The 23,814-nt window shown below is 38.7% G+C and overlaps 1 protein-coding gene and 1 long non-coding RNA gene across 22 annotated transcripts in view; one reads left to right on the top strand and one right to left on the bottom strand.

Annotated features, from left to right (window-relative positions):
* The window catches only part of LOC125274351, a 15,492-nt gene extending 10,799 nt beyond the window's left edge, over window positions 1-4,693 (bottom strand). Inside the window, exon 1 of the long non-coding RNA XR_007186242.1 lies at window positions 4,558-4,693. This is a non-coding gene — a long non-coding RNA (uncharacterized LOC125274351). The remainder of the gene's footprint in view (window positions 1-4,557) is intronic.
* The window catches only part of baz2ba (bromodomain adjacent to zinc finger domain, 2Ba), a 103,290-nt gene that overhangs the window by 45,056 nt on the left and 34,420 nt on the right, over window positions 1-23,814 (top strand). For all 21 annotated transcript variants that reach the window (XM_048200668.1, XM_048200665.1, XM_048200669.1 and 18 more), the window contains exons 3-8: window positions 9,005-9,172; window positions 20,344-20,544; window positions 20,719-20,874; window positions 21,183-21,388; window positions 21,521-21,730; window positions 23,132-23,728. In XM_048200668.1, the coding sequence (XP_048056625.1) occupies window positions 9,007-9,172; window positions 20,344-20,544; window positions 20,719-20,874; window positions 21,183-21,388; window positions 21,521-21,730; window positions 23,132-23,728 (1,536 nt within the window). In that variant the 5' untranslated portion in view covers window positions 9,005-9,006. The remainder of the gene's footprint in view (window positions 1-9,004; window positions 9,173-20,343; window positions 20,545-20,718; window positions 20,875-21,182; window positions 21,389-21,520; window positions 21,731-23,131; window positions 23,729-23,814) is intronic.

Raw genomic sequence — 23,814 nt, 5'->3', positions numbered from 1 at the left:
TTTATGCTTTTGTCAATGTAAACACACATACACACACACACACACACACACATACAAACACAGGAGACGAGGGGAGGGTTGGATGTGTGTTCCTCTTTTGCAGAGCTGTAAATCATGTTTATGACGGTAATACAGGTATAGATCAGTGGGTTGATGGAGAGAAGTGAAGTGATGAAAGTGTACGTAGTGTAATTATGTTTCTGTCTGTTTTTGTGTGTATGCGTGTTGTAATGTGAAAGCGAATGCATATATGAATGCCATTCATGTGTGTGAACACTCCTCGGATGGAACATGTTTAACATGCTGTGTGTGTGTGTGTGTGTGTGTGTGTGTGTGTGTGTGACTCGCGTGTGCTTGTATTTGTGTGGATTTGCAGAATGTGTTTGTGTGGATGTTAATGGAGATTGTATAGGGACATTGAGCATGTCTCACACACACACACACACAGCTCTCTCTGTAATGGAGTGTCTAAATATATCCGGTTTTTGCCGGATCCGCTGCCTCCGGAGTGAATAAGAAATGGGCTTCAGTAAAGGACAAAATATCTCTCTCTCACTCACACACACACACACACACACACACACACACACACACACACACACACACACACACACACACACACACACACACACACACACACACACACATTAACACTTTCTCTTGTCTTTCTTTCTAACGGTGTGTCGTCGGCGTATCGCTGCTCACTTGCAGTGTGCGACAAACCTAGATCAGTAGTTTTTGTGTAAATTAGAGTGATCTAGTTTTGTCACGTCGCTTACTTGGAGTGTAAGACACCTGCGCACACGCTTATTACAGCACAAACATATACACACATTGAGCGTGCTGTGGCAAGCTAAACATCTAATGATCCTCAATGGTCCCACTGGGATCTTCCGGAGGTCAAAGAACGCCGGTGAATCCTGTGAGACTCTTTATGCGCCTCTGAACTGGCCAGTCAGCTTACACGTCTCATTGGCGGTCAGACGGCTGATTATCTGTGCGTCAGACTCATGTTTTGTAAGAAAGGTCATGCGGTCATTAAGTAGATGGGAATGGAGCTCATAAATTAACATTGATCCTTTAGTTAATTGTGGACTGTACGTAGTGATTTTTTGAGTGTGGTTCCTAAACTTTGACATTTGTCAAATTAGTTAGCTACTGTTTTTGCCACTGTTACTGAAACAGATAGTATGGCGAGAACAGGAAATGATGGGGTGAAGAGGAGCAGATGACATAGCTTGCTTTTTCAGTATGTCTATGCAAGTGAGAAAGACGTTATTTTGTACAATCCCCAGAAATTTGATAAAGCCTGTATCAAGTAGCTGCAAGAGGAAATCGATTGCCTGATTGCCTTGTTCAACATATTTATGTACACACACATTTAAATTTAGAGTTTGCATATTTTTTCAAAGCCTTGTTTTGCATATATTATTATAAAAATACATTATTTGTTATAAAATAAATGTATAAATTATTTATTATAAATTGTATTTATGGTTTATATAAAAATATAATGTGTATATATATATTTTATAATAGAATTAATAATTCTGAATATTTTTAATTATTTTCTCATTTAAATTGAACGTTTAGATATTTTTAAAAGCCTTGTTTTGCGTATATTATTTTAAAAATACATTATTTATTATAAAATAAATGTATAAATTATTTATTATGTTATTTGTTTTGTGGTTTATATAAAAATGTATATATATATTTATATTATAATATAATTAATAATTATAAATATATTTTAATTATTTTCTAATTTAAATTAAATGTTTACATATTTTTCAAAGCCTTGTTTTGCTTATTGTTATAAAATATATATTTTATTTATAATAAATACATTTATAACTTATTTATTATAAATTATATTCATTACAGTTTAAAATATATAATTTTATATATAATATAATAATTTATAATTATAAATAATATTTTAAATGATTTAATTCATTTATACACATTTTCTCAACTTTATTTTATTATTATTAAAATATTATTAAAAATATATTATTTATAATAAAATAAATGTATACATTATTTATTATAAATTGTATTTATGGTTTATATAAAAATATAATGTATATATATTTTATAATATAATTAATAATTCTGAATATTTTTAATTATTTTCTCATTTAAATTGAACGTTTAGATATTTTTCAAAGCCTTGTTTTGCATATATATAATTTAAAAAATACATTATTTATTATAAAATAAATGTATAAATTATTTATTATAAATGTTATTTGTTACAGTTTGTATAAAAATATTATGTATATATATTTATATTATAATATAATTAATAATTATACATATATTTTAATTCTTTTCTAATTTAAATTAAATGTTTACATATTTTTCAAAGCCTTGTTTTGCTTATTGTTATAAAATATATATTTTATTTATAATAAAATACATTTCTAACTTATTATAAATTATATTCATTACAGTTTAAAATATATAATTTTAATATATATAATTATAATAATATAATTTATAATTATAAATAATATTTTAAATGATTTAATTCATTTATACACAAAAATTTTCTCAACTTTATTTTATTATTAAAACATTATTAAAAATATATTATTTATAATAAAATAAATGTATACATTATTTATTATAAGTAATTTATTATAGTTGATATTAAAATATATTATGTATAATGTTTATAATTATAATTATTAATTTTTTTTACACAAATTTATGTTTCAAGTTTAATTTAATTTTCTCTTAATTTTCGCTATGTAGCTTTTGCAAAGATTTTATCAAATACATATTACACATTATATTATTTATAATAAATTAATTTACTAGTTATTTATTATGAATTATATTTATTATAGTTTATATATTAAAATATAATGTATATTATTTTTTATAATAATATAATTTCTAAAAATCCTTTTATTTATTTATTTATTTATTTATTTTTCAAAGCCTTGTCTGCACAGCTGACACAGTAGATGTGGCGTAAAAGTAAACTGGAATTAAACTCGAATCACCCGTATGAGCACCACAGCTCAATGTGACAGCTCCGTTTGTGCCACACGACAAATCAGAACTTGTTCATTTGATAGAATTTTTAGTTCTTAAACTCCTAAACATAGTTATACAAGGCAGAGAGCAGCGCTTATACTAGTTCACTGTGTGTGTGTGTGTGTGTGTCTGAGAAAAAGTTTCTCTGAGAGACGTGTGTGTGTGTGTGAATGGATCCGTCCCTGTCTTAGGGCTAAATGTAGCTGCTTTATATGCACTACAACAACTACAAGTGTGGGCGTGACTAGCAGCTTCTGTTTTGTGTGTGTGTGTGTGTGTGTGTGTCAGCGCCAGTCGGCCTAAAGGAATGTGTGTGTGATGCTTTCCAGTTGACTTAAGAAGAGAGATCATGAGATCAGAACGAAAGCATCCGCCATTTCGCATGCGAAGAAAGCAGCTTTGCTTATGAAGACTGGTTAATTCCTTTGTAACATACACTACAAACAGTTTACAAGATGTGCCCTTGTAGGACAGCGATATATGTGTATGTGTGTGTGTGTGTGTGTGTGTGTGTGTGTGTCCATCAGGTCTCATTTTGCATTGTTTGCGTGGCATTGTTTGGGCAGACGATCCGCTCGGTATATCTGCTGATCTTTGTTGCTGTGGAAGCGGATCTGGTAACTCCTTATTGGACCACAGAACAGCTCACGGACGAAAGGCCGAAGTATCCCAGCATGCAGCTTTCCACCATCTGTCACGGGCCCTTTGTTTGGGTGTGGGTTGAGCTGCTGGTCTCTGGTTACTCATAACACGCAAAGACACACACACTCTTGCACACATTTTACAGCTTTAAATCACGTTCCCATCCTTTGAATTTCCACTATCTGATACTGTGTAGCACAAGGGTGACGTTTGTTACCGTGGAAAGGCGCATTGACGTGATCAGTGGCATCTGTCTCCTTGCGTTAGGATAAACTGGACGTTTTGGCTCATGATCGGAGTTGTAGAATTTCCCATTTTGCTCGAACGGACACGGCTGAAACTCGCTCGGAAATCAATTTTATCAGTTCGACCCTGCCCCCCTGCTTTACTTAAAGACCTCTAGATTATTCATCCATGTGGCAGGACACACACACACACACATAAAATCTAATACCCTCTCACAACTGAGACGGCTGAAGAAAGAAAGGTGAATCCCACACCTCTTTGTACAGGCCACCGCCCACATATCATTTCTCCTCTCCATCCGCCCTCCCCTCCTTGATTTAGAGACTGGTGTTTTTAACACGACGCCGTACATGCTCTCTTTCTCTCTCTCTCTCTCTCTCTCTCTGTGCATCCTGGGACGCTGACGGTGGTGTGACTGCCAGTGTCACCAAGCAACCGTGTCTTGCGACAGGCGAAGCCATCTCACGCTTCAGGAAAGCTGCTTCAGCCAATGGCGACGCAGCACTGCGGCCAATCGATGAGTCAGAAGGGCCGAGGAGATGGATGTGTTTGGACACTCGTTAACCAGAATCTCACGCCCTCGTGTAATAGCATGCATTCTGCGTCCTGTGTACTTACCGGTTGTAGGAACGAGCGTTTATGCCGCTGCAGCTGGGAATTAACAGCGATATAAGGTCAAAGGTCACTGTTCCCCTGCCGCAGGTCACCGGGATGGTGACAGGCCTGTGCTGAGCGTGTGCTGGTTGAAGAAAATGGAGTCTTTGTGTCGGTGTGGTTGCTGGCGCGCTCTGATTAGCACTGATCCATGCTGACGACTCTGTTGGCAGATTAGCGTGGCTAGCATTGGCCATCTGTTACCACGGGCCATAACAAGTGAGAAGTGTGGGTCACGTGCATTCACACACACACACACACACACACACACACAGATATGCAGAATTATGAATAAACACACACTCTTGCCATGTCTTCTCTCACTGATTTTCCACACATACAAACGTACACAATTACTTACACACTCTTCCAAACACCGCAACCTCAGCAGTATATTTCACTGCCTCAGGAGTGTATGATTGATTTTGGGTTAAATTAAATAACACACAGCTTTATGTAGTGTCTCTCTCTGGAAGCACGTTCGTGGGAATCGAGTTCACGTTTCTCCCAGCTGGCTGGAGAGCCGGAGGTGTCGTCCATATTGCTCGGACTAAACGTATCCCGCAAAGCGCCCAGATCGCAATTAGCATATGATTCACTCAATCGCAGAATCCGGGACCTGCTGTTTTTTTTTGTTTTTTTCTTCCGACAATCTCATTGGCCGCGTGCACCAAGTCAAATTAATTACGCAGCTCACGGAGATTACGATGCCTGCCTTCCAGTGCCACAGTGGAAGATGGCTAATTAGCTATAAAATCAGACTAATTCTGATGCTAAAGCTGTTTTAATTTCTGATAATTAAGTCAGGATTGGATCCTTAAATACCCCGGCATACCATTATTGCAGTAATCATGGTTGTTGTTATGAATTATTTTGAGGCCCTCGTCTGTTACCGTTGATGTTTAAGGTAATCAGGCTAAGTGAGTGGCTGGAGAGAGGTAGATGGGTAGATGATATACACTCAATATATAGACAATTTAATACTTTTATTCAGCAAGGATGTGTTAAATTGATCAAAAGTGATAGTGATTTATGATGCTACAAAAGATTTTCATTTCTAGTAAGTGGTGTTCTATTCACATGCTGTTCTATTCATTAAAGAATACTACAGTTTTTATCATGGTTTACAAAAAATATTAAGCAGCACAACTGTTTTCAACATTTATTGTATTAAGATTGAGCATCAAATCAGCATATTAGTATGATTTCTGAAGGATCATGTGACTGGAGTAATGGCTGCTGATTCAGCTTTGCCATCACAGGAATTAAAATAGAAAACAGTCATTTTAAATTGTAATCATATTTCACAATGTTACTGTTTTCACTGTATTTTGATCAAATAAATGCATGAGACTTTTCTTTTTTTTTTATAAAAACCATCAACAATTCTTAACCCCAAACTTTTGAATGGTAGTGTACAGAACCTATACATTTTATATTATATGATTTGTTACATTAAATTGAATTATATAATATAATTAAATTTTTAATATATAATTTTATATTTTATATCTCATGTGTGAGACATGGTTGTGCATTTTAGAAAATTAAAGTTTTTCCTCAGTCTTTATGTCATTTGCTGTATGTGTGTATATGAAGTGAGTTGCTACATTTTTTCCTTTTTTTTTATGTGTCTGTGTTTCCATGTCCTATCTGATTGTGTGCTCTTTTGTGATTTACGTCACGGCAGTTTCCACTGAGCAGTGTTTGGGCGAATATTTAGGATATATTAGAAAATTTATAGAACCTCAAAGGGTTCTTTCAGGAGCCTTTTAGGGGTTCCCATCATGGGATAATTTTATGAATTTTGTTTTAATAAATTTTATTTTAATACATTTTTTATTTTAATTAAGTTTTATGAATTAAGGCCCATTCACACCAAGAATGATAACTGTAAAGATAACAATAAAGATATAGTTATAGATAGATATAGTATAGATAAAAATCGTTCTGAATGTAAAAGAATAGCACAGTCCACACCACAGCTATAACGATAATGATATAGAGAAATGATATCGTTGGGATCACTTTCAGAACTTTTTTTGCCAGCTGTTGAATGATAAAACACTGACAGCCAATAAAACGGCAGACGACACTGCGGAGAAGTTAATCGCCAAGGTCCAGAAAAATCCACCACTGTTTGACAAGTTTGTCAAGGATACTTTTAAAGAAAATGGATATATGGAAAACGATCGGTCATACCTTTAGAATAAATAATGAGAAGTATTATCGATTTATATGCCAGGCTAGCAAACAGTGTAACATAAAATTACCTCAGGTATCCAGCGCTAGTTTCAACAACATTGTCTTGCTTCCTTTGAAGTTGCAGTGAAAAAGACTAGGCGTTGTTTTTATTCCACTATATTGACTTCTTCAGCTAAATTCACTGTTAGATTAGATCGATTGCACTAGCTATTCACTCAAAACATAGCATGCTGAGGACATCTGCTGGTTAAAGCTGTGTAAATGCAACAAGAAGAACAGCAAAAACATGTTGTTCACGATGTGAAACCGCAGCGCATGAGCTTAGAATAAACAGACCGTTATCGTTCGTTGGTGTGGACGCAAATACAGTTATCGTTAAAGTTATCTTTATAGTTACCGTTCTTGGTGTGAACGGGCCTTAAAGGTGCGGTGTGTACATTTTAGGAGGATCTATTGACAGAAATGCAATATAATATACATAACTATGTTTTTAGTGGTGTATAAAGACCATACATAATGAACCATTGTGTTTTTATAACCTTAGAATGAGCCATTTCTCTACAGGGTCCCCTTACATATTAAGTCGCCATTTTGCGCCGGCATGTTTCTACAGTAGCCCTAAATGGACAAACTGCTCTACAGAGTACATTTCGTCACTGTTGTTCTTCTTCATTGGCGTTTTTAGAGGCAGTTTGCATCGTCACTATATTGAATATGAAGTAGTAGTAGTAGCTAGTAGTAAGTAGTCGTCATCGTCGTCGAGTTTATTAGAAGCAGAGACCGTTCTTTATTAGAAGTAAGAAGAAACCTTATTGTTTGACTGGCTACTCTCTGCTGTCTTGTGTCGGCCACTGTAGCTTCTCTGTGTGCTTCGAATAGAAGAATGGACTAAGCAATTTGCAACCAAATTTGCAATTTGCAACCCGCTAGATGCGGCTAAAATGTACACACTGCACCTTTAAGAGTGTAGAATTTCAAGCTAGCATTCATTTAGAATAACCCGCCATGAACTTGAGTTGGCAGGGTCATGACCAGATGACCTTTGACATTTGGTGGCAGGGTATGAGTGAGGGGAAAATGGTTAGAAAGCAGAGATGGAAGGATGATTCAAAAGAAGAGAGAGTGAAGGACAGGTGGAGCGAAAGAAAGGGAGCATAACAACCGCAGTGGCAGATTGTGGCCTTTGCCACTGTTTACGCCAATATGCAGAAACTTTCATTGTGCGTGTTGGTTTCGGCATCGCTCTTGGGCGAGGGCTGTTAGTTGATATTCTGTGGACGTTTCCATCTCTGAGATCTAATCGGAGTGTGTATGCATGTGTGTTTGTGAGTGTGTGTAGCAGAGACATACAAGAAGAGCAGCTCAGGGAACAGGCCACGAGTGTTTATATATAATGACAGAATAACAAAGCCGTGTGTGCTACACCGTGCCACTCTCTGTCGCTTCCCACAGCCAAATCTCCTCGTGAGATTAGCATCTGTGCGGACATGCGACCCAACTCAAAATATCTAAACATATAAACGGTTCACTCGTCTCCAGCAGTCGGGATTCTTTCTGTAAAAATCCACATACTGAAATCACACGCTAACGGCTGTTAATTGCATTTTCAAGGGTTTAATTAAAGTATATACGGATATAGCGTGTTTTGAGGAGGGCGAAATGACATTCAAGAACGCTTGTGGGGTTTTTGTGCGCGTATATGCTGGCTGCGTGCGACTGTCTTTTAATATGCGTCTCTCCAAACTGTGAAATCTCCACAGAAACAGTTAAAGGCATAATTTGCCTGTTAAGCACATCAAGTGTGAGAACGCTTGTTTTACGCTGTGTAAAAATGACTGTGAATAGTCTTGTAAATCAGCGCGCTGCTCACTTCGTGTGTGCGTGCGTGAATGTGTATGAGCCCGTGTCAGTCTCTTTTCTCTCCTATTGAAGAGGGTCTCGACAGTGAATGAATGGTTAACGTGACAAGCCGAGCAAACCCTCTGCCCAAACGGGACGTTAATGTGTGGTCCTGCAGAAATATGCTCACGGGGTTGGTTCGTCTTGCCAGCAGACGTGTGTGTGTGTGTGTGTGTGTGTGTGAAGGAGACTGACTGGTGTTAAATAGAAATATTGTTCATGGCAAGTGAGATGTGAAAGGAAGAGTGGCAGGCCGTGTGTGCGTGCGAGAACTAGCTCTAATTATCGATTGGATTGTGCTTGACAGATATGGAGTCTGCAGAACGGCTGGCCTCGCCTTCCGCCACCCCGGCCTCCGTCCACGCCGCCACTTCTTCGACGTCATCTTCCTCTTCCTCCTCTTCCTCATCCACAGCAGCCTCCAATGCCAAGAGCAGCCTGAACCACGGAGTCACGGCCTCGCTCGGCACATGCGGTAAGAACTCACGCGCACACATGCTCTTTCCTGCCCTGACGCAAGGGTTGCTTGTTGTTACAGTGTGAAAAGTGCTCAGTCAAAACTCACGCACCATCACACGGCAGCACATTTCCACACACGCACACACACACCGGAGCGCTTTGAGCATGTCTCCCAGTTTAGGTTGGCGGCAGATCGGAGACTGATGTCATCAGGGACCTCTCTTCTTGTCTGTTGAAGGATCTTTTTTTTTTTTCCTCTCTGAATGACATGTGATAAAGCGCAAATCTTCTCTGCTGATTGAGTCTTGTCTGATAAGGCACAAGTGTTCACTTTCTCACAGTCTGCTCTGTTAAAGGGATAGTTTAGCCAAAAATGAAAGTTCTGTCATAATTTATTCTTCCTCAAGTCGTTCCAAACTTTGGTTTATTTCTTCCGAGGAACACGAGGAGATTTTGTGTCCAAAGTGTACAAACTCCTTTTTTAGTACAATTAGTATTGGGGCTGTCAAATGCCAAGAAGGACAAAAAAAGCACCATAAAAGTAGAACACATGACTCTATTAAAGGGTTTTCTTTGATGCGTGAAAACAGACCTTATTGGTTCTTGTGTGTCAACCAAGTATGATTGATTTTTCATTTATGTGATTTATGTATCTGTGTTGATCAATGTAAATGTATGAATACAAGCCTAAATTAAATCTGTTTATCATATAAAGCAATCAGAAGATTTGGATTAAACTGCTTGATTTGTTATATGTAATTATCTTTATACATATTTTGTACTTCTTGACATTTACTTGACAGAATATTAAAAATATCTTTCAAAGATGAACGCAAGTGTTACGGGTTTTGTACGGCCACAGCTAGTGAATCTTAATCGGTTCAAAATAGCGCTTCTATTTGTGATCGGACCACATTTGACATCAGTTGTTAGATTTGTGAGAACCAATGTCATTGGCATTGTTTGTTGTCAAACATGTCTTAAGCACCATATTTAAATTTGACACTACAAGAATGAGTTTTTATTCAGCAGATAACGACTTAAAAACAGACAAGAAAGGCTTGGAAATATAAATAATGACAGAATTTACATTTTTGTCTGAAGCATACCCCGAAAAGCTGTATCAGTAGCATCACTACAAATATTACTCCATAATAAAGTGCCGCTAGTTTTTAAATAATTAGTCTTTAAAGCTATTTTAGCTGGACATTGCAGCGTTACATTTCAGTATTTAAGCAATTCATATTTTCTGTTGGACATTTGCAAAGCTGCTTAGACTGTGTTGTCTTACAAGTTAATCATCTAACTTTTTTCTTTAAGAATGGTCATACCTTTAAGTACTGTAAGTTAATTAAAAACATAGATTGGTTGAATTTAAATCTGAAAAGTAAGTAAGACTGATTACCCCTTGGATATCTGCTAGTTGGTCAGACTAGTACTTAAAGGGTTTGTTCACCCAAAAATGAAATTTCTGTCATTAATTACTCAACCTCATGTCATTCCACACCCGTAAGACCTTTGTTTGTCTTCAGAACACAAATTAAGATATTTTTGATGAAATCCGAGGGTATCTGATCCACATATAGGCAGCAACGAGGTCCAGAAAGGTACTAAAGACATTGTTAAATCTGTCGATGTGACTACAGCAACGAGAAAACTTTTTGTGCGCAAAAACAAAACAAAAATAACAACTTTATTCAACAAATTCGTCTGTCCCCCGTCATACTGCTGCGCTATTTTCGTTGCAGAGCTTCAGTGTTTACGTTCGAACGACGGCTCAGTATTGGCCGGGTCTGGTCACGTGAGCAGCACGACACATGCGTGTAATACTGACGCAGGAGCTGGCCAATACTGAGCCTGGTTTAAGTATATCACAGCAACTGCACTAGCCATTATTTTTAACCGAAAGAGACAAAGGTGTGTTATCCAAGCATTAATGGAAAGGAACGCCCCTTATACTTGGGAGCGGCCATGTATGAGGTGTTTCTCTGTGTTTCTTCCTCCTATCTGCTTTGAGGTCTTGATAAATTGTAGCATTTCTTTGTTTAGAATCCAATTAGAAACCTAATTCCTTTGTCTTTTATTCAAGAAAGAAGACTGTCTAGTGTTCTGTCTAAACATACCGCGCCATCTTTAAAGAATGATCGGCTTTTACGTACGCCAGGTGACCTGTAAATGTGAAAAAACTGTTTTAATTGCAAAATATTACTTCTTCGAATTGCCTGAAAAACCACCTTATGTGAGCATAAAAACTTTTTTGCAATATATGGGAGTTTTTGTTTCCATTGGTTGTATTTTCACTTTGCAATTTAAATTTGAGCAATTTGAAGCGTAATGGAAACGCAGGTATAGTCACTGTGTTTATGCAACTGCCCCCTAGTGGCTGTTTAAAATTAGAACTAGCGATGGCTGATTTCTGAATTAATCTAATGTTTTTCAATGAATCGGTTGAACAGCTTAACAAAATCAATTCGCAGTTCAGTCTGCATTGTTTGCAGCTCACTCACCCACTGAATGGTAAAAGGTTTCTTACTCAGTCAAACAGTAATAGGATACTTTAAAACACAGAACAAGAGTGCTGGATGCAAAATTAAATCTTTACCTCGAATCAGTTAAAACCATTTTTTGGGTCGTTTTGGAGCTTGACTACGCCTGTTCTCAATTATAAAACAGAGCACTGCAAAATAACTCTATACGTGTTTCCCCGAGTACAGGATTGAAATTATTTATGAATCATTTTTCTAACTGTCCATAGTCTTTCCATCTGATAAAGCATCTCTTCTCCCTCCCTCTTGTGTTTTGTTCTTTCCGTGTTGCAGTCAGGGCTGAAGAAAGCCACTGACTTGCTCCTGTCATAATTACCGACTTATTGTTCGGCATGTGAAAACACCGTCCAGGATTTAGCACTCACAGTTTTGGCTGCAAATTGAAAAGCTGCTGCATTAATGAATCTCAACCAATTAACTAGACCTTTGTTAATACTGCTGTCTTCTCACTCTCCACCCCCCTGCACATAAACACACGCACACACGTGAACGCACAGACACAATAACACAGCTTTCCCTCCATCCTTCCTGACACTCTTAAATATCCTCTTCTCCTCTGTAAACTGTGAAGTTTGTAAGGCTCCACTGACTCTTTCCTGTTAGTAAATCGTTCTGTCTGCTCTGGTTTCGTTTTTGGCCCAGTGTCGCTTTCTGACGAGACTCTCATTAACAGTTGATATTCCACATGGCTTTCCACTCCTCTACCTCAACACCAGCCCGACAAGAGGAGTGATGGTGAAGGGAGACCTTTTGTTTTTGCTGAGAGACTGCTATTTTTCCACCTCAGAGTTTTGGATTTTTGAATATGTAATTCCAGCTTTGACACGTCTCTCTTGAAATTCAAGTACGCAGCAAAATTCGGGTTCAAGTACTCACCCAACTCTCTTTGTTGTTCTGTTTTTACAGAAATATCGCTCTAGTTTTAGTTGGAGCCATGGTTTAGTGGTTACTGTAGATACACTTGACATGGTGCTCATGCAGGTAAAGGCCTGTTCACACAAAGAACGAAAACTATAAAGATAACTATATTTGCATCCACACCAACGAACGAAAACGGTCTGTTTATTCTGAACTCACGCGCTGCGGTTTCAAAGTATGAACAACGCGTTTTTGCTGTTCTTAACCAGCAGATGTCCTCAGCATGCTATGTTTTGAGTGAATAGCTAGTGTAATCGATCTAATCTAACAGTGAATTTAGCTGACGAAGTCAATATAGTGGAATAAAAACAGCGCCTAGTCTTTTTCACTGCAACTTCAAAGGAAGCAAGACAATGTTGTTGAAACTAGTGCTGGATATCTGAGGTAATTTTATGTTACACTGTTTGCTAGCCTGGCATATATCTATTTATTCTGAGGGTATGACTAATTGTTTTCCATATATCCATTTTCTTTAAAAGTGGTGGCTTTTTCTGGACCTCGGCGATTAACTTCTCCTCAATGTCGTCTGCCATTTTAAATGCGTGAGCCCTTAAATTAGAATGGATTCTGATTGGTTGTCAGTGTTTTATCATTCAACAGCTGGAAAAAAAAAATTGCTCTTAAAGTGATCCCGATGATATTGTTTCTCTATACGATATATGGACTGTGCTATTCTTGTATATTTAGAACGATTTTTAAATCTTTATCGTTATCTTTATAGTTATCGTTCCTGGTGTGAATGGGCCTTAACCCAAGCTCGATTCTTGCTCCCTGAATCCATTCCATTTTCCACTATAACTGTTTACTACGCAATAGTTAGCTTCTGTCCACTAATTTGATAAGGAAAAGTGGCATTTAAAGTAGGAATGGGTCAAGATGCAGTCATCTAGCATCTGACTGTTCACTCCGAGATGCTGACTTCATTTTTAAAAGTATTAAATTTTGATATTTTTAGCTCATTAATCATGTGTCTTAGCTGCTTACACTATAAAACTAATTTCTCTGAGACATTTCATCTTTAAATGTAAAGCACTGCTGCTACAGCCAAACATGAATGTCAAACGTCTTTATCTTGCAGTACTAGCATTGCGTTTTTAAGAAAGCATGTCTCTAGACACAAATAATTTTCTTTTTCATTGCGTTTCACTGGTGAATCTGAAATCAGCCTGGTTATTGAGGGCATACTGAAGACCAGTTAGCCAGCTAGTTGTTCAGTAACTCACCAAATTGTCAGTTTTGCAAATATGTAGTTTTCAGTTCCAAGAGTGCTGATGTTTCATAAAATAGGACTGGGACAGTTTGCATCACTTCACTTGTCTGCGATTGCTACATAGAATTTCAGCACTTGATCCTGCTTTGTCCTCTATTGGGATTATTTTTGTTGGCTGTGCAAAAATAAAATATCTGGCCATATTGTGTCTGAAATGCCAAGTATATTGTTATAGTTGTATAAAAGTATATATAAGACAATATTGCACAAGCAAGAATGGCCTATCACCGTGGCTGAGATTACCAGTGATACAGTAATATTCCTTCTCATGTGATATTGCTTAATTTAAAGGGGTGGTTTGTTATGATTTCACTTTTTTAACGTTAGTTAGTTAGTTAGTAATGTTGCTGTTTGAGCATAAACAACATCTGCAAAGTTACGACACTCAAAGTTCAATGCAAAGGAAGATTCTTTTACAGTAAAAGCTCCGCCCTCTTCTGGAAAGCAGCCAGGAGCTCATTTGCATTTAAAGGGACACACACAAAAACAGCGTGTTTTTGCTCACACCCAAATGGGGCAAATTTGACAAGCTATAATAAGTGATCTGTGAGTATTTTGAGCTGAAACTTCACAGCCACCAGAGATTTATATTACATCTTGTAAAGGGGGCATTATAAAGAGCAAAAATCCCAAAACAAAGACTTTTATCCATTATAAAGTGATTTTACCTGGGTTAAACAGACAAGAGGACCTCGGTAATTCAGTCCTAGTTGAGCTGATTAACGTTCAGAATGAGACTTTCCCTCGACGGGTTCTCACAGCGCTATCATTACCACTTTAAACGCAATTAACACTTTGTCCCACTAAATCACCGGTCCACAAGCGTGCCGGAGCGATAGATGATGTTCAGGTCGAGAATGAGGTGCATCTGGGCTTAAACCGAGAATATTCTAACCTCTCTCAGAACAAACGGCGGCCACATGTTCGCACTTTTTCTCGCCGTCCCCCTCAGACACACAGACAATTAAGTCGGCTGTCAGATCTGTCTGTAGAAATGTGATTGATGCAAACGGAGGGCACATTAATCGGCTTCCGCCGCATCCCACATAAGAGAACGAACGAGGAGACAGGTGGGGGAGGACAGTGGCGCTTTTCAAGATGGCTCGGTTTGTCAGAAGATGGAGAACATGGGAAGGTGTGTTGGTGGGGGGGTTGGGGACAAGCGAAGAAAGAGAGAGACGGCGAGAGAGAACGAAGGAGAAAGATAAAATAAGAAGGATATCAGGTAATCCGGTAATTCTGCTCTGCTCCTCTCAGAGGCTGATTTAATTATTGCCGGCTGAAAGCGCATTAATATGAAACTGGCGTTTCTGCCACTGTGTGTGTTTGTGTGTGTGTGTGTGTATGTGTGCCAGCAGGAGCGGATGATGGTCTTTGGGGGAATATTTCCTCTCATTTATCTTCACATCCGCCTCTCTCCTTCTCAAGCTCCTTCTTTTCGTCCCTTTTTCCCCTGTTTCATCGCCACTGTCTACATCAGGACAAACCCCAAAACATACTGGATTTGTGTATGTGAGAATTGAAAAGGACAGGCCTCAAGCTCAGGAACTGAAAGCTGTCAGTCTTCTTTATTCTCTTTACCATTCTAGAGCCTAATTAAAAGAGGGCATATGCAAAACAGGATTTTCTCGCTCTTTTGAAATAACTGGCTGCATGCGAAAACAAACATACGGCATGACCGGCGTAGACTTATTCACTAACACACAGCCTGTTCTTTCAATGAATCTGGCAAAAAAAAGAATCACAGACTGTAATAAATGCCATTTTAATAATCAAAACATTAAAATGTGTCACAGATACAGTGGGGTGCTGGGGTGACCAGCCACTCGTACGCCGGGAAAACTTTATAAAGACTTTCATTAATGGCAAATGATACATTAGCAGGTTTGGATTAAGTGGATTCTGGGTAAATATTCCACATCATCCAACATTAAAACATCCTGTTACTGTTTCACTGAATGAGAAACTGCTGACAGTTCAGTAGGTGAGTGGGCTGTCTGAATGATTCGAACGGATTTTGTTAACGCGTTCCAGCCCGTTATTCACAAAACTAGCATCGCTATTTATAATTCTAAATGGATGAATAAATAAAGAAATTGTCAGGGAAATGTAATGTACTATTTGTCAGTTTTTGTACCGTACTACAAAATGAATAAAATGGCTTTGCTACTGAAAAGCAACATGGTTTAAAAACTATCTACATTACCACAATGCCAAGGCTTAATTTGTGCAAAAACAAGCCGGATCCAGATCCTGCTCCTCCAAAATCCAATCCGGCACCTCGTTTGATGGATCCCCCATATAATAATAAGTATAATAACGACAAAGTTGTTAATTGCTTGCTATATTAAATGTATAAAAACAATTATTACGAAGTGGAAGAAATGCAGCTACAAAAAAAAAAAAAAAAAAGCAGCTTTCTGACCAATCTGTGTGACCAATTTAAGCCCGTTGCGATATCTTCCCCTCTTGCATGAAATTTGCATGGATTCCTAATGAAATGACTGGATTTTTTCTGGGAAAATTTGCTGAACAATGCTACATGTGACCACACTTTTACAAAGACATTTTGTGTGAGAAACAGTGGAAATTTATATCATATTGGTCATATGGGTTATGACAAGACATGAGAAAATAATGACAGAATTTTTATTTTAGGTCAACTATTATTTTTTTAAAGGTAGCAAGGGTCAGAGAGAGAGTGGAAAATGGTCATGTAAAACTAAATCATGACCGTTTTCATGGACTTTTCAAGTGGACAAACATTTTAAGTGGACTCTGGGGAAAAAATACTGCAAAAAAACTGCATGCAGCAGACAGTTTCTACAGTCTTCACACATAAACAACAGCAAAGGGAAGTAAAGGCCCTCTCCTCCCCGTCCCTCCTGGAGTTATAGCTATCTGCAAAAGTCCTGCATTTCCCATCATCACTTTGCTCTGTGTGTGTGTGTGCGTGTGTGCTAGAGAGAGAGCTGGCGCGGTGCTGCGCTGGCGGAACGGTGCGCTCAAGCCTTTCTTCTCTGTGCTCCCTAATGGAAATTGAATTTGCATGAAATATGCGGCTTAGAAATTACATGTGACTCCTGAAGGAGACAATGGGCAGCATCAGCGCTGCCAGAGGAGATCGATCCCAGAAAGGATGCAATCTGGATGATGATGACGACGACGATGATTAATACGAAGAGCTCTGTGTTTACACGTATGCCGAGAGCCTATACAATGTCAAACAAGAGATTGAAGTGATTTATCGGACTCGGAGAGGGTGTTGTGATATCTTATAGAATATTGTGGAAGATGCAGGGGTGCTTTGGGCGTCTTCTCTCCCACTTCTTCCTTGTTCTATCACGCGGAGACTTTCATTTGGTCTGATCATAGTTATTAATCAAATAGTGTCAGAAAGCCTGTGATTACATTAACATTAACAGCCATCAAACTGTCTCTCACAGTTTCACACACACACGCGTTTACTTACTGTCTAAATGAAGACATACCATAGACTGTTTTTTATATATAAAGCTAATTATAAATACAATAGACTATCCTTACTCCTAAAAAAAAAACATTTTTACATGGAAAATATACACTGCCGTTCAAAAGTTTGGGATCTGTAAGATTTTTAATGTTTTCGAAAGAAGTCTCTTCTGCTCACCAAGGCTGCATTTATTTGATTTAAAAAAAAAAAAAAAAAACAGTAATATTGTGAAATATTATTACAATTTAAAAATCTGTTTTCTATGTGAATATATTGTAAAATGTAATTTATTCCTTTGATGGCAAAGCTGAATTTTCAGCATCATTACTCCAGTCTTCAGTGTCACATGATCCTTCAGAAATCATTCTAATAAGCTGATTTGCTGCTCAAGAAACATTTATTATTATTAGCAATGTTGCTACAGTTGTGTACAATTTTTTTTCAGGATTCTTTGATGAATAGAAATAATATTTAAATAACATTTATACACTCTAAAATGCTGGGTTAAAAACAACCCAAGTTGGGTTGGAAATGGACAAACCCAGTGATTGTTTTAACCCAGCGGTTGGGTTAAATGTTTGCCCAATGTCCTGGGCAGTTTTATTTAACCCAACTATTGTTTAAAAATGACTATATGGCTGGCTTAAAATGAACTCAAAAAATCAACACCAGCCAAAAAATCATACACATAATTACTAGAGTCAACAATAATAATCAAAAGGAGAACATTTATTAATAAGCAATTTTAAAAATGTTTATTGTTTAATTATTATTCATTAAATTTATTAATAAATGTTCATTTATTAAACATATTAGTAAATGTTAATTTCCAACATACTTTGGGTTCATTTTAAGCAAGTAATACAGTAATCTTTAAACAATAGTTGAGTTAAATAAAACTACACAGCAAGCTGGGCAAACATTTAACCAAACCGCTGGGTTTGTCCATTTTCAACCCAACTTGGGTTGTTTTTTAACCCAACATTTTTAGAGTGTAGCATTTATTTGAAATAGAATCTTTTGTAACATTGTAAATGTTTTGTAATTTAATTTTGTAAATCTTTACTGTTACTTTTGATAAATGTAATGCCTCCTTGTTGAATAAATATTTGAATTTCTTTAAAAAAAAATCTTACACATCCCAAACTTTTGAATAGTAGTGTGTGTATGTATATATATATATATATATATATATATATATATATATATATATATATATATATATATAGGTGTACCCAAATGTCCCCAAGGGGAGGTTTTGTCTAACCCCTCCATGTCTGCTCACATGTACATCTAAACACACAATACTGAAAATGTAAATGCAAAAGGAAAAATGCTCATGCTGTTGCTTCTTTCCTGGGCATGCACACATAAACGCTTCAAGTCTTTGTGACTGAGAATGCAGCTTCATGAGCAAACTGAATGTTAGTTAGGATTGCCACTAGGGGTGAATTGTTATAGTCATATCCAGATATGTGGCTTTAGAGGCTGATGCAGCACTATGAGGCTTACTCTTCTCTGGGCACACACACACACACACAGAGCCATACAGTTTTCTGAATGTCTCTTTGATATATACACACAAGCCCACACACCTTGACAGAACACATATAAGCTCTCACTGAACTCTGAATCACTCGACACTAACACTCACTTTCTTTCTCATACAAATAACTTCCCTCTCTATTCCTAAAGTGTCACGAGAGGCAGAGTGGTATTCTACTACTTCAAAAGAAAAAAAGAAAAAATCCAGTAACCATTATACTTAGAGGCAAAACTGGTTTACGTTAGGGGTGTGATGAGACAGTTAACTCGAGAGACGAGACATTAGACTGAGTTCACGAGAATGAGGCGAGACTAGATTTTTACAGTATTTTTAAGAAATCCTCAATGACGAAATACATGACTAGAAAAATAGTCTGCAGGTGCATTTGTAATGCTTAAACTAATCATCTTTCAATGAATGTCAGTTCTATTTTCTGACTATGAATTTTCATATGCAGTAAAAGACAATAATACTCAAAGGTTTTGCCACAAACTCAACTGACTGACTTCTCTCCTGTATGATTTCATATGAGTCTCTTCAGACCTTAGAACTGTACTTGATTTATGAGCTTCTACAACTTTTGACCTCCTAACTGAACTCCTTTCTGCAAATTGAGCATAGAAATAAAAACGGTATAATAAAAATAAATAAGAGTCTTAAGTGCAACCATAATCAAAGTACTCTCTCAATATTCAAAGTGCAAATAGAGACCAAATTTTTCTTCAAGGATGATACAGAGCTGAGAGATGGTTACAATTCACAGCCCAGCCTAAGATGGCTTTCGTATTGGGAGATATTTGCATGCATCAGGGAGCCGCTTTCAAAAGGCAGGGTATTGAAATCGCGTTTGAATGCGCGTTCGCGTTTTACTTTCGCTTTCGTTTCCACGATCACGTGTACTCTGTGAATAGGGAGCAGTGGTGCTGAGTGCGCATTCTACAAGATAAGACATTTGTCAGACGCTTAGGCTCTGTTGTGCAACGAATCCTCCGCCATGGTCTTGTCAGTCATCTCGTCTTACTCTCATCACGTGAACAGTGAACTCTGACTCCTGCTGCACTACGTACGATTCTTCAGCTCGTGTTGGATGAGCTGTATGGGATTGAAGTGACCGTTATTAAATGGTTTTTATTTCTATAAGAAGCAAAATAACAGTGGAGTCGTAATGTAAATGTAGCAGTGACATATTCTGTCCTAATTTCACCCTCACACTCCGTCATGGCAATATATCGAGACGTCTTTTCACCTCAACTAGAAATCTCGTCGCATTTTAATCTCGTCGCACCCCTAGTTTACATATAATATAATTAGGCTTATTTATTTATTTTCCCCAGTGGCAATCATTTCTTGATTTAAGCATTAACGATTTAAATGTTCTGATTATCTAATGCTGCATGTGTAATGGTGTGTTGTGTATGTGTATTTGATGGGACAGGTCCTCTGTTTGGGCTGACGGGCAGTGACCAGCCCTTCAGTGTCAGCTCAGTGACCTCTGTGCCCAGCGCGTACCCTCTCATGGCCCACCCAGCCTTTGGTTTGCTATCACCAGCAACGGTCCGCCCAGAGTTTGGAGGTCTAGGAGGTCTGGGGGTCTCTGCTGCCCTCGCAGCTCACCCACAACTAGGAGCCTTCTCAGGTATGTGTGCATACCCTTTATTCATGACCGAAGGTTCGACGACACCAAGCCCTATGTAATTAAATGACACAAAAGTATAATCAATTATTATTATCATTTCGTATTTATTTCAGTCCAGTCTCATTTAGATTATCTACCCTAGTGTTATAAGGTAGTTTCTCTCTCTTTTCTCAGAATGGTGGAGAGCAGCAGAAGCACATGGACGGAGTCCTCCAGCGTTCTTCCCACCTTTTTTGGGTCTGCCACCTATGTTCGCCCCACCCCTTCACAACCACGAGGCCAATCCGTATACATCCAAAACACCCAGCAAGAGCAGTCAGGCCTCCAAAGGTATTAATCTGTCTATATCTGCCTCCTGGAAATGTGTTATATCCCTTGGAGGCAGACTTAATGTTAAACAAAAGTTATGCAGCAGTAATGTAGCCTTCAGGCTGGTGTACTCGCAGTAATCATCGCCTTGAGCAGTCGCCTGCAGTGTTGAATTCATCAGGAGATTCTGCAGTTTTAACCTATACTTTTGTCCCAGAAATCAACGCTGAAGGCTATTTAACATAGTATATATTTTGAGGGAAATTGTAACAACAAATTGCATAGTTTAAAAGCATCTGACTGGTTCATGTGAACTCTCTGGAGCACAGGTGTGAACGGAGCTGTGAATGGTCGTTCGCTGTCTCCGTCTGCGGCTAAAGGAACTGTTTCGGCTTCTGCCTCCCCCTCCCCCGCGCTCCGGCCCCCTGAACACAGCCGGACACTCAACGCCAAAGCCCGCGACCGCAAGGCCAGTCACCATAGCAACAGCACAGGGGCGCTTCAGGAGAAACCCTCACAGAAAACTAAAGAGAAGGTACGACATCATTGCACGCAAGGAGCGGAAATGCAGCGTGTGGTCTAAACACGCAAACACTACATATACATGACCGATTATTTAATTGTTTGTTGAATTCATTAACATTGATGTCTGTGTCGACCAATGCAGAAAGCCCGTAAGAAGCAGGTAGAGGGGTCTGCCGTAAGCGAGAGTGAATCTGGATCATCGCTGGATACTGACAGCGACGGAGTGAGCAGCAGCGATATTGATGATCTTGGAGAGGAAGAAGATGATGATGACGAAGACGAAGACGAGCAGAGTAAAGACAGCGAAGAGTCAGACTCGGAAAAGGAGCGGCAGAAAAAAAAGAAAATGAAAGTAAGATGCTGCTCATATTAGCTTATTATTGTTTTCCAGGCTGTTAACCAGAAGGTTGCGGGTTTGAATCCTAGCATTGCACCATTGAGCCATTGAGTGATGGAACTATGATGTCACTTTGTAAGCCAATCGGCAGTTAGCATCACGCTGGTTCCCTCGCCAAAAACCCCATAGGCTTCTATGTTCTGTGATCAACAAAAGTTTGATACTTGCACATTTTCACAGATGAACACAACTTTGAATTTTGAAGCCTAAATGCAGTCGCCAGTAGCAAAAAGCTAAAGGTAGCGAACTACACCACGGTCACACGATTTCAACATCACCAAACTACCAACAACTCTTTATCTAAAGATATTTTCCCTGAAAGTTTGAATTAGAATAGTTTGTAAGAGTGCAGTTATAAGCATAACAAGGCTGTAAAAGCAGACTGAGCTTACCTGTTCAGCGTGATGACGTTTAATGTCGCCAAAGACTGTAGATATAAAAAGACTGATCACTCCTATTAGTTATGAATGTGAGAAACTACAATGCGCAATATGGTGGAATACGTCCCGCCTTCTAAGTAAAAGAGCCAATCGCTGATTGATAAAGTAACCTGAGACTACTCATGCGCATTGGCCTGAAAAACCTATCCTGAAAAATAAGCTTTTTTAACGCTATTTGAGAATAAGAAAAAACATTCATGAGACAGCTCATGTCAGATTTTGTTGCTGATTTATTTAATTGTGAGTTTGCCAAGCAGTTTTTGAGATTTCCCCATTCAAATAGATAGGACTTGGTCTGGGATGCCCGAAATAGCTGCCTGGAGGCGTTGCAAATATGGCCGGCGAGTAAACAGACTTTCCTTGAAAGGGACTTTGATGTCGTTGACAGCCTTTGTAGTCCTATTTAGCCACTTGTTAGCAACCGCCTTTTTCAAGACATGTAACAGCATGGGTAGGTTAATACTGATGTATTTTATGTCGTAGAATAAAACGTGAAAGTATCTTGAGCTTGTGTTAACCACGGACCTAATTTCAGCCATTTAACCGAAAACCCATTGACTTTGGGACGACACCAAAAACCCACTGACTTTGGGACAATGGAACCGGAAGTGCTAAAATGCTAACTCGCTTCTGGGTTTTGGCCTACAAAAATGTGTCATAGTTCCTCCACACCATTGAGTAAAGCACTTAACCTTCAGGTTGCTCCAGTGCACTGGAAGTCACTTACTTTGGATAAAAGTATCTGCTAAAGGAAATAAACAGAGGTCATTTACATATGTCTTAAAGGTAGAGTATCAAAAACAACCGTTTTAATGCTGAGTGGAAAATAGTCTTGTAAAAACACATTATGAGTTGTTTTGGTGTAAAAAAAAAAACGTAATCAACAAGGGGACTTCTCCCTGTCTTGTTTACCCAGATTGTGACGTCAAACTCTGGGCTCAGTAAGAAGGAAAAGACCAGGCTGCTGGAGGCCCGGGACTTCCACGGAGGCCTGCCGGGCAGTGCACCTTTAGAGCCCTCTCCTCCAGTGCACCTGCACCGCTCTCCACCTCCGCCAGCCCTGTCTCAGTCCCCTCTGCTGTCTCTGTCGGGCAGCAGAGCCAGGGAAAGACCCCTCCACACCAGCGTCATCCAGTCCACAGGCCTGGCTGCTGCAGCTAAACCGTTAGCGCTGATCGCACAGTCACGTCGAGACGTTTCTCCTAAACATTCTCCACAGCATCTTAACTCCTCTCCAAAAAAACCCTCAGCCTCTACCAAGCCTCTCACTTCCTCACCTCAGCCCCTCCCACTCTCGTTATGCTCCTCCCCCAAGCCACTATCAGTCCCCTCCCCTCCGAAACCCCTCCCCCTGTCCTCTTCCCCCAAACCGCCTCCTCTCACCCCTTCCCTCAAGGCGCAATCTCAAGCTTCCTCCCACAAGTCCCAATCTCCAGCACTGGATGCTCTGACCAGCAGGAAGCTTCTGGAAAGTTCTCTGGCACAAGTCACTGCTGACTACAGGCTGAAACAGGTGAGTAGATAGTCTGGCACGGTCTAGCAGGAGCAATGTGAGAATGTTCATCCTTCAAGTCCACACATTAATCTCACTTTTCCCTC

The sequence above is a fragment of the Megalobrama amblycephala genome, linkage group LG8, assembly GCF_018812025.1.
Source record: "Megalobrama amblycephala isolate DHTTF-2021 linkage group LG8, ASM1881202v1, whole genome shotgun sequence".
Classification (NCBI taxonomy): domain Eukaryota; kingdom Metazoa; phylum Chordata; class Actinopteri; order Cypriniformes; family Xenocyprididae; genus Megalobrama; species Megalobrama amblycephala.
Note: the sequence above shows the minus strand (reverse complement) of the source record. Positions and strands in the feature narration are given on the sequence as shown.